The sequence below is a fragment of the Vigna unguiculata genome, chromosome 7, assembly GCF_004118075.2.
Source record: "Vigna unguiculata cultivar IT97K-499-35 chromosome 7, ASM411807v1, whole genome shotgun sequence".
Lineage (NCBI taxonomy): Eukaryota > Viridiplantae > Streptophyta > Magnoliopsida > Fabales > Fabaceae > Vigna > Vigna unguiculata.
The window spans coordinates 15,929,588-15,941,556 of record NC_040285.1 but is presented as its reverse complement, the minus strand read 5'-3'; the positions used below and the strand labels follow the sequence as shown (position 1 = coordinate 15,941,556).

The window sequence follows — 11,969 nt, the reverse complement described above, 5'->3', positions numbered from 1 at the left end:
TTTCTAAACCTCTCATAAATACTAGAAGTTTTATGATGAACCCCAGGAAAAATTCCCTCCACATTTTTTTCCATATACTTTTTATATATTTTTTTAAAAAATCTTTTTATCACTTTGTACGTTCGAAAAACAGACACAGTACGAAAAAGCAGACACAGACATAGTATACCAACGTTCGAAAAACTTACCTATTTCACTTTGTTTCGAAATCCACTTTCCTCAAACTTCATCAAGCTACGTTTTCCTCGATTTCACTCTCAATCTCACTCTCAATCTCACTCTCACTCTCAATCTCAATCTCAGTTAAACCAGTTGCAGTTGCTTCCTTGCTTTCGAACGATTTGCTCACGATTTTGTTCGAATTTCACCTTGCTTCCAAACGGTAATGGTGTTCCCTTTCTTTTCTTTAGGTTTTCAAATTTTTTCGTTTTTGTGGTTAAATTCGGACTTTGAAATCCTTGATGCTTGTTTTTGTTCAGAGATTCAATTATAGGTGTCGCGTTTTCTGAAATCTAAAGTGCGTCTCCGTTGCTCGTTCAGTGACTTTGCATCTCCATTGCGTGGACGTGGACGGGTACAATTCTTCTCTCTTAGAACAATAAATACAACCACTTTTATTTCTACTATAACTGTTACTCAAATTGTGTGAATCGGAATCCATGGTGACGAACAATGCAGGAGGGGGTGGTGATTGTGTTGTGTATGCACAGTGAAAGAGTTGAAGTAGATTAGATGTTTGTGTTATTGTTCCAGTGGAGAAATGAAAATTGTTTTTCACATTTTAAGGAGTGAAAATGGAGTTGTGATGTTTTGCAGACATGACAATAGAATAAAAGAAGGTTTGGTTTTCTTAGCATAGTATAGGAGTGGCTTTGGGTTGGTTTGCTTTAAAAATGGCCCTCGGATTGTCGTAACTTTTCCTTTTTTATTATCAACAAACACTTTCAAAGTCTAAAATCTCATAATCACTGCAACCATGTAACGAGAGGGAGGGGAAAAGAGACTGCATAAGAAAATTATAAATGTATTACTTTAGGCTAGTATAGTTAAATAGAAGATGTAGTAATTAAAACACTTAGATAAGAGAAAATCCAAGGCATTCAGAGTACTTAGGTGAACTTTTACATCAGAGTTAAGTTGATAACACTTTAGGAAGAACTCTACAATCAAAGCAGATGTATTCAGACACAGAGAAACTAGAGAAAAACATCTTTAAAAATGTCAAAAAGCATCCAAATCAGTAATGGCATATTTTGAGTGAATGTAGGAACATCACTGCTAGCAAACTCCTTTTTCCATCGCCTAAAGGCAGAGCCAAGACTTTTACAAAATTAAATAATGAATATAAACTCTAGTGTGAACATATACTAATTAAAAATTATGTATTCAACTCAAAAGCTCCAAGATAAACTAGTAATATAAAGATCTCATAGAGCAAAAAAGTATATGGTTCCTGTCTTATAAGGAGAATCGTATGTCTATCTTCTGGTTCTTCAATATTCTTTAATACATACAAAAGCAAATTTAATAAAAAAAATAAAAAAGACAATATAGTACCTTTAGGCAAAGTTTGGCAGAAACATCCTGATCAAAAACACCTAGAGCGATTACTGGAAGTGAAGTGAAGAAGACATTGTAAAATGACATGTACCCATCATTGTAAGCAGCTTGACCAGATAAAGAAGTGTATGCCTCAAACCAAAACAGGGTAAATCCAAATGCAATGTTTTTATAGAAAAAATAGCATATCTGCATAAAAGAATTCAACAAGATATCAGCAGCAATTTTTTGGACAAAGTTGCCTAATTTTTAATCTAAACAAGTGTGATATGGTATAATGCATTCCCAAACACATGCATTCTTACATAGCAGACAGAAAATTGTGAGATCGTTTTCATCTGGGGACTAAACCAATCTACTGATGGACAAACTTCTATATAAGAATCAACTAGAACTTCTTGTAAAACTCATGCATTCAATGCATTCAATACTTGGATCTCTCTACTCTATGCCAAATATCTATGATAGATTTTGATAATTAAAAGGTAATGAACAGATCTCTTAAAATCTTAGAAATAAGTTAGAAAAAAAAATAAAAGAGACAAAAGTTTAGAGGGATATTAATTTTCTTTTACGAATAAAACTTGAATAATTATTTTTTCTATTTATAAACTTTATATCATAGATAAACTATCTTCACTTTTAAGTAGATTTTTACGAACATCACATTAGACAAATGTAATTGATTATACGATGATATGTTAGGCCTTTTACTTTAGGATATGACTTTTTTTGTAGTAATAGGAATGGCTTTTTCTATTTCTATTGTTTAATGATTGTTTAATGATCAGTGAAACATTGTATTAACGGTTTATGTTTTCGATGTGTACAAGATTTGTTTTTTTTTTCTTTTTGTCTTTGGGTAGTATAAGGAGGTAATAATAAGGGTAAAGAGGAAGAGAGTGTTGAAGAACATGAGATAAATAAAGTAATAAGACCCACTCCTCAACCTACAACTCTTCCCACATCTCTGCAAACCTGGCATGCAGAATTAAGATTAGAATGAAGTGACTCCACTCCTTCATTGTGCACGCTGCATCAATGAAACAATATAGTATGTGTATGTGTATATAAATATAGATAATAGATATAGATATACTAACAAGTTTGGGGACTGAGCTCCAACATCCATGACCATGTTTGGTGATGTAATCTAGAAGCTTCTCATCTTCCTCTGGAGACCAAAGGCCTTTCCGTAACTTCTGTTTATAGCAACAAGAGTGTCTTCCCATGTGTAGGTGAGTAAGAAAGTGTTGAATCCAGCAAAGGGTGTTTTGGTGGAGTGAGGGGAAGAGTTATGAAGGTTTGAGTTAAACATAAGAGGGTTATTATTATGGTGAGAGAAGCAAAGTGAGAAAATAAAATGGCAGCATGACAGGGAATTAAATAAATAGGAGGAGCCTTAGAAAGGAGAAAGTTGTAGCAAAAGGTGATTGGACACTGCCATTTTTATTTATTTTTAATTCATTTATGACTTTCCTCAACTGGGCACCTCACGGGACAATCTCTGGCCCCACCATTTGGGTCATCATGTTTGGACAGTCTTCATTCTCCCACGGTTTCTATCCACTGATGTATATGTAGATGTATATATATATATATATATATATATATATATATATATATATATATATATATATATATATATATATATATATATATATATATACTACATGCACTTGTATACCACAACAGAGTATCCACTGAAGTTTCGTTTTTACCTATGTATGTACTATATGTCCCATTGGCATTTTCTCAAGATTTTAACACACAAAAGTTCTAATCTTCGTGTCACTGTATGTACCAACTTTTGGTAATTGCCATATGCTACAAAGCTAGCTAAGAGGGTTCTTACTTTTCACCGACCTAGGTGGTTATGGACCATGCTGCTAGAGCTTCGAGAAAAGAGAGTGATGAATAAAAGAAAAAGTATGTGTGGAAATTGAAGGAGTGTGTTTGCAAGGCTAAACCTGGTCCAAGAATAGAAAGAAAAAGAAAAATCATGAGATATATGGATCTTGATTCATTGATGGTAATAAAATGAAAAGTGATGATAATCAAGTGTACCTTGATTTGTAGCTTGAGATGGATCTTGGGTATTGATAAATTTAGAAGTGGTTATTTGACCATGTGGGGTGGGGAAGAAGGTGGTGTTTTTATGGTTGGTAGTCATAAGAAGGTTTGTGTCTAATCTAAACTTGGTGAGGAGAAGTGATTTGATGAGGAATGAAACCAAGATCAAAAGAGAGGATTCGGTTTGTTCATCTTTGAAATAAGAAAGAGATTTGCTAAAAAAAAAACATGATGAAGGAAAAGAACAAGATAACATGGGCTTGCTTGTAGGTTTTCCCATTGAAAAAATAAAGTCATGTTTGTCCCTTAAAAATTTTTGGGTGTATGAAAGGAAATGAATATTTTAATGTGAAGTTTATAATTGGGCACAAAGATGTAACATATTTTAATAGGGGACAACCCAGTTAGGATATTTGTGATGTGAGTAACTTTCTTGGTATTCTATTTTGTTAGGAATATTGTAGTTTAATTATTTTTATTTAGAGCGCAGAAAGAGGTGTGGGGTATATAAATTAAATTTGGATCATTTATTGTTTTCTGGATACTTCTGCTTTTTGGCATCAATAGTTTTTGTTTGTCCCTTGTTTGCATCAATTAGAATATGGTAAAATGATTAGAATTTCATACGAATATTTCTACATAGAAAAATATAAAAACATAAATTTAAAACATTTAGTAATGTTTTAGTTCATTCTTTGAAAATGAAATAAGATTTTAAAAGTGATATATATATATATATATATATATATATATATATATATATATATATATCAGTATCTCATTATAACACTACAAATAAATATTAAATTTTTAGCGGTCAAGAAAATTGTCAGAAATACATATGTCAAAACATGTTTTTAACGATTTTTCAATGACAACTGGTAATTTTGTCAAGAAAATAAAAGATAGAAACTGACAATTAAAAACCACTATTAATTACAATGTGTGATTGATAGAAATTTACAGTTAAAAAATGCTACTAATTTAATATTTAAACGTCTCATCAATCGACTTTAACTGCCATAAATATCTATACAATTAGTTGATCAAAAAGATTTTTTTCATATTTACATTTAATAAAACCTAGTAATACTGTGTTAAGGCTTTTCCTCCATTACATTTTTCTATTCTTATATCATTAGTTACATTTTTTCTTTATTAAATTTATTTTTGTTCTCATTAACAGACTATTCTTAATGGATTTGGATAAGTCTTGGATTGATTTGCCTCGAAATACACAACAATACATGGATGGATTGAATAAATTTTTGGACTTTGCATTTGCTAATAAGAGCGTTGAGGGTAAGATAATTTGTCCATGTCCGAAATGCAATCTTAACAAATGGCAAACTCGAGGAGCAACATATGAACACTTAATTCTTCATCCTTTTCCAAAAGGGTATACATTTTGGCTTCTACATGGTGAGACAAATTATGTACAACATACGATTTCAACACCTCCAATTTTCCAATCGAGTGAGGATACAGGTTTTGCTAATGATCCCATATGTGGCATGGTTAATGATGCATTCGGGAATTTTGTAAACAATGATGAGAATATGCGACCTGAATCAAGCCACATGATGCCTGATGAAATTGCTCAGTATATGAAGTTTATGCATGAGGGACAACAAAGTTTGTATGAAGGATGTGACAAATATTCTAAACTTTCTTTCTTGCTCAAATTATACCATATCAAATGTCTATGCAGAATGACTGACAAGGCAATGTCAATGATACTGGAGTTGTTAGCAGATGCTTTTGATTATGCTAAAATCCCATCTTCATTCTATGAAGCTAAGAAAATCATTAATAAGCTTGGCCTTCATTACACCAAAATTGATGCTTGCCCAAATGATTGCATGTTATACTATGGAGAAGATAAAGATAGGGAATTTTGTATGAAATGCAATGAATCTAGATGGAAGAAAACAAAGAAGAGCAATAGTATTGTTGGTGTTACTAAAAGACAAAAGAAAGTTCCAGCTAAAGTTTTAAGGTATTTTCCATTGAAGCCGCGCTTACAACGAATGTTTATGTCTTCTAAAATAGCTGAGCATATGCAATGGCATGCATCAAGAAGTACACATGAAGGCATATTAAGGCATCCAAGTGATTCTGAAGCATGGAAGAACTTTGATCTAATGAATCCTCAATTTGCTTCAGACCCTCGAAATGTCAGACTTGGTTTGGCTACTGATGGGTTCAATCCATTTGGTGATTTGAGTACATGTCATAGTACTTGGCCTATTGTACTTATACCTTACAATCTTCCTCCTTGGATGTGTATGAAGCAAAGTTCATTCATTCTTTCCATGATCATTCCTAGTAAAAGACCACCAGGAAATGATATTGATGTATATTTAAGGCCATTAATAGAAGAATTAAAAGAGCTATGGAACATTGGGGTTGAAACTTTTGATTCACATAAGAAAGAAGTGTTTCATATGCATGCAGCTATATTATAGACTATTAGTGATTTTCCTGGTCTTGGAACCTTATCTGGGTGGAACACACATACTAGGTTGGCTTGCCCTAGGTGTAATTTTGACACAACTCCTAAGAAGATTCAGGGTAAATTTTGTTTCATGAATCATCGACGTTGGTTAAATGCAAGGCACAAATTTAGATTGTGCCGCAATCGTTTTGATGGAAGTGTGGAAACTAGAAATCCTCCTTTGAGAATATCAGGAACAAATGTCTTACAACAAGTTCAGAATTTTAATATTGTATTTGGGAAAGAACCAGAAGTTGAGGAACGGGGGAAAAACAACGGAAAGGTCACCACCCTATTGATGGCCCTCTACAATGGAGAAAAAAGAGTATATTTTTTGAACTTCCTTATTGGGTGAATAATTTATTGCACCACAATCTAGATGTTATGCACATTGAAAAAAATGTATGTGATAATGTGGTCTATACATTATTGAACCAAGGTAAAAAGTCAAAGGACAACCTAAAGGCACGAAATGACTTAAAAGATTGGGGTGTTAAACCTGATCTTTGGCCTGATGCAAATAACAGATATCTTCCGGCTATATATACATTGACAAAAGAAAATAAACATATATTTCTGAAAACATTGAAGAACATCACTGTTCCAGATGGCTACTCAAGTAACATCAGTAGATGTGTTGATGTCAAACAATCTAAGCTTGGAGGATTGAAAAGTCGTGATTCTCATGTTTTGACGGAGCAACTTTTACCTTTGGCAATGAGGAAGACGCTCCCTAAAGAAGTGTGCTCTGTTTTGATTGATCTGTGTTCCTTTTTTAAGCACTTGTGCAATAAAGTTTTAAAAGTGGATGAACTTAACCAATTGCAAAATAGAGTTGTTCTTACATTATGTCACATGGAGATGTTATTTCCTCCTGCATTTTTTACAGTCATGGTTCATTTGATTGTGCATTTGGTGGAAGATGCCAAGATTGGAGGACCTATCCAATATAGGTGGATGTATCCCATTGAGAGATATTTGAGAAAATTGAAGTCTTATGTGCGTAACAAGGCTCAACCAGAAGGCTCAATAGCTGAAGGCTACCTAGCTGAAGAGTCCTTAACCTTTTGTTCTAGATATTTAGATGGAATTTAGACTATATTTAATCGAATAAGGCGTGTTAATGACAAACCTGACACCATGGCATCTAGTGTAAGTGGTTTGTTTCCACCAGTTGGAAAACCAGTTGGGGGTTTTACTTACTTCTCTTTATCAACAAAGGAAAAGTTACAAGCACATCGTCATGTATTGACTAATTGTGCCCAAGTTAACCCTTTTCTTCAGTAAGTACTTTATCTTTACAACTTTTATAATTCATCTACATTGAGGACTAACCATGTAATTATTTCATTTATTTAAATTAGAGAATTTAGAGAAATTGTACGAAGACAATTAAGAAGTCGTACATGATCATCCTCTATGATAGATAAGAGGGTTCATAGAGAATTTGTGGAATGGTTTTCTCGTCGAGTATGTCTAATTTACATTCTTAAATTTGATAATATTAAAGATATCCAATTATGTTGATCATATTTTTCTTTTTTTTTTAGATAAAGAATGACTTAAATGGACCTTACTCAGATGATTTGAAGTTCTTAGCTATGGGCCCAATTGATTGTGCAAAACGCTACAATGCTTACAATGTTAATGGCTTCAAGTTTCGTACGTTAGAGAGAGATCATGGACTTAAAACACAAAATAGTGGAATATTTGGTACTTTTGGGACAAGGAGCTATGCAAGTAGCATTGACAATCAAATGCAATTTGGGGGTGTGCCTTATTATGGAAAATTGGTAGACATAATTGAGATCAACTATAATGGTCGATTCTCTGTTACTTTGTTCAAATGTATGTGGGCTGATACAACTACTTCTAGAGGGATTATAACAGATGACTTGGGATTTAGATTAGTAAACTTTACACGTTTAATACACATTGGTGATAATGATGATGACGAACCATACATTCAGGCTGTAGAAGCTCAAATGGTTTATTATGTAGTGGATGAATTAGATAAAAATTGGAGCATTCCTGTGCATCTAAAGCCACAAGACTTATATGACATTGGTGGAGATAATGATGTCACTTTCCATGAATGTGAACCATTTGAACAACAAAATTTGGAAACTTTATTTCCAGATGGAGAAGGGAATATACCATTAACAAGGTCATAGAGAAATTGAACAATTCTATATTAGTTTTTGTTTAAATTATCATCCATATTACTTATACATGCATTATATTAGATAATCATAATTTAATGAATGTGAATTGACTTGTATTAATGTTATTGTTTATAGAATTCTTGATGATGAAGAAAATATGCATGAAGAAGACTAATGACCAAGTTTCAATCCCTACCCAAAATAGAAGTGGCCAACCATCATCTACAATGTGTCCACCTGTGCCTCATCCATCTTGCCCAAGTAAGTTGACTAAGTTTCACCACGGGTTTCACCTACAGTAAGATTTGAAAAGTTTCACCTACTCATACTCCAGGGCCTAGTAATCCACCTCAACTTTCGTTTCCGCCACAGTCCAGCATAACACCTCAATTTGCATCTCAATTTGGTATGATGATTATATTTCCATGTTAAAAAGTATCTTGCTTTTTCTTGTGTATTAATCTAATTATTATGCAGCAGGTCACATGAATTCTCATCCTATAGAGAATAATAATGAGCAACCTCCTCCCCCACCTCACATGAATTCAATGATTTCAACATCTAAATCTAGTAAGATGTCTCATTTGCATATCATTTTGGTACTTTCAAATTTCATGTATTATCTATTTATTTAGTGACTTGAGTTAATTTGTAGAATGTTTGAAGAAGAGGTTGTTCTCCACTAGCAAGACCAATTCTGCACATGAATTTGAATTTGAATTTAATAATCAACTCAGAAATGAGTTTGTGCATGATTCTACATCTGAATCAACACCAAGGTTACAATCTGATAGTGAAGGGGAAGAAAATGTGGATATTGAGATGCAAAGTAATCAATCAAAGCATGTATCACGTAAAAGGTCATGGCTTGTTGATGTCATTGGTAAGATTGTTAATTTATTGATTTTTATGTGTAATTGTCCAAGCCATATAGTATTTGTGTTTTATGTTTATCTTAAACCAACAATATATTTCATATGTATTTTGACAGATGATGAAGGCACACAAGTTAGAAAACAATTAACATTGAATGATGTTTGGTTTTTATCTTCCAATGAAAGGATTCTTGTGAAATGGAATAGTGACAACCAACCAATTGATGATAGCGGAGCATTGTTGAATAGGTTTTTAGGTCGTGTTGCAAGAAATGTTAATGCCTTTCCAATCAGCTATCAAAGTTGGAGAAAGATTCCTAATAATTACAAAGAAGATATACTTAAGAAAACCATTCAAGTAATTGACCTATAATTTCTTTTATATGTTTTGATTCTTGTTATATGTCAATTGTTGTTAAATTAGTTGTGTAATAATTTTGAAGGCTAAGTTTCTAGTGGAATCTGATGCTCATGTGACATATATATTCAAATCACTTAACATAAAATGGAGTGAGTATAGACAACAACTATGGCAACAAAGAGATGATGGAACACGTAATAGAGATGAAATTATTACAATGTGTCCAGAAGGAATGAATAGAGACCAATGGGCTTCTTTTGTTGACTACCGTTTAAATTCAAGGACTAAGGTAATAAAAACTATCTTTTCTATTCTTTTAAGTGTTACTTTACTTATTTTTAGTAATTTTCTACATATATGCTTAGGAAATTGCCCAAAAAAATAAGGATAATAGAAAGAAGCAAACAGTTCCTCACACAGGTGGATCGAAGAGCATTGCACGGAAGAAGAATGAGATGGTAACTTTATTCATCAATCATTTTTGTTATATCATATATGATTCATGATTTTCTTAAGTTTTATAGGAGCAAGAGCTTGGTCGCAAAGTTAGTAGGGGAGAAGTTTGGATAGCAACACATAAACATGCTAATGGGGAATTTGTGAATGATGGAGCAAGAGAGATTGGAGTAAGTATAAGTTTTCTAAAGAAAAATACTGAATCAAATTGAATGTTACCTTCATTGATAACATTTTGTATTATTTGTAGGAAAAAATTAAAGCATATGAGACAAATACATCTTCCCTTTCACAAGATATATCAATTGAAGATTCACTAGCTCATGTTCTAGGAAGTAAAGAACATTGTGGTCGTGTCCAAGGAATGGGATTGGGACCTTGCCCTTCTCGTGTGTTTGGATATACTAGGAATTTTCATTTTGGAACATCCTCATCTTGTCCTTCTTATTCAGAATTGCAAAATCAGGTTATTGATTTGGATTGTCATGTGTAGCAATATGATGTTGTTCTCTTTGGATTGTCATGCCAAGGTTGTAAATGTTGTTGTGTTGAATATTATTGGACACTATTAATGTTGTTGTTGTGTTGCTTTGGATTGTTTTCTATAAGTAAGAGTAAGAAATGTAGTATATTTTTTGTTGATAGATTGAGTATTTTATAATGTTTATGTGTTTTTTACGATTTTAATAATAGATTGTGTTTTAATATAGGTCACTGCATTAAAGTCACAATTGGATGAACAAAATAAACAAAATGAAGAACGTGACAAAAGACTTGATGCAATCATGAACTTCTTTTCTCAAAATTATCAAGGTCAATTGCCTCCTGAGTTGACTATGTTCAATCCTGCACCGGTAATGTTTAAGATTGCATAACTTCTTTTATTTTTCAGAGTTTACATTTGTAATTATGATTAACATTTATATTGATCAAGGAAGTGTGCCAACTAATGATCAAGGAAGTGTGCCAACTAATACAACAAGTTCTGGACATGAAGAAAATCATATGTGATAGTTGAAGAATATAATATAATGTGGAAGTTAATTGAATCATTTTATGTTTTGAGAACTATTATAGTACTTCATGATAGTTTTTGCTGACTAATATTGTACTTGAATTTGAATTTGAATTCGTATATTTGTTATACTTTGATATACATTTAGTCATCTATTAATAATTTGTCAATTTGATGAGTTTATATCTATTTATGTATAATTTCATTAAACCTAAAGGCAATAATGGAGGCATGGTTAAGGCCAACACAAGGATTTCGGAGCAGTTGATAGAATCATGCCTAAGACCTTTAAAGAGATCTCGAATTAGCTTCGGATTGTAGAATAGGAACTTGATATCGCTGTCGTTAGGCGATCAAATTACCACCACTTAACTTTAGCAACTTCAGCATTACCAAATTAGTAGTGAACAAAATAGTTAGGGTTAAGATAACCCTGAGTCGTCTCACAACGAATACGAAATTGATCTCAAATATTTGATTCTTAAAAATGCAAATAAAACTAGCAACTATAAAAATAGGGGGTTTTGATATGCAAAGAAAATGACACGGAAGATTGTAAACACAATAATAGTAAATAGGTCAATTCCGCTGCTTTTTCTAAATAAGATTCTTCATTGGTTATCTAGAGATTATTGTTAAATTAATTATTGTTGTTGATTTACAAATCAATCAATGTAAAGACTCAATTCATTTGTTGGCATTCTCACTTTTAATCAAAGTAAAGTCTCAAATAAAAGTGAGAATTGTTAGATTGTCCATAGTAAATTCAATCAAAGTACAGTCTCAATTAATTTTACTATGCCTAATCATGTCTATTCCTTTGTTTCTTCACCAAATAGAAAACTTAATTAATCAAAGTAAAGTCTTGACTAATTTTAGTTAAAGTAATTACCTCTAATCAAAGTAAAGTCTCAGTTATTGGCAAAAACTTATTTAATCAAATGAAAGTTTCTAAATAAAATCAAAG

At 32.3% G+C, this 11,969-nt stretch overlaps 1 protein-coding gene and 1 long non-coding RNA gene across 2 annotated transcripts; both read left to right on the top strand.

Moving 5' to 3' along the window:
- Window positions 1–4,829: 4,829 nt before the first annotated feature.
- On the top strand, window positions 4,830–6,101 carry LOC114191221. The gene has a single exon (XM_028080397.1). The coding sequence runs from the start codon at window positions 4,830–4,832 to the stop codon at window positions 6,099–6,101; it is 1,272 nt and encodes a 423-aa protein (XP_027936198.1).
- A 3,867-nt stretch (window positions 6,102–9,968) lies between these two features.
- Window positions 9,969–10,319, top strand: LOC114189980. Its single transcript, XR_003605754.1, has 3 exons — window positions 9,969–9,989; window positions 10,056–10,157; window positions 10,238–10,319. It is a non-coding gene; the product is annotated as an uncharacterized LOC114189980 (long non-coding RNA).
- Window positions 10,320–11,969: the final 1,650 nt, after the last annotated feature.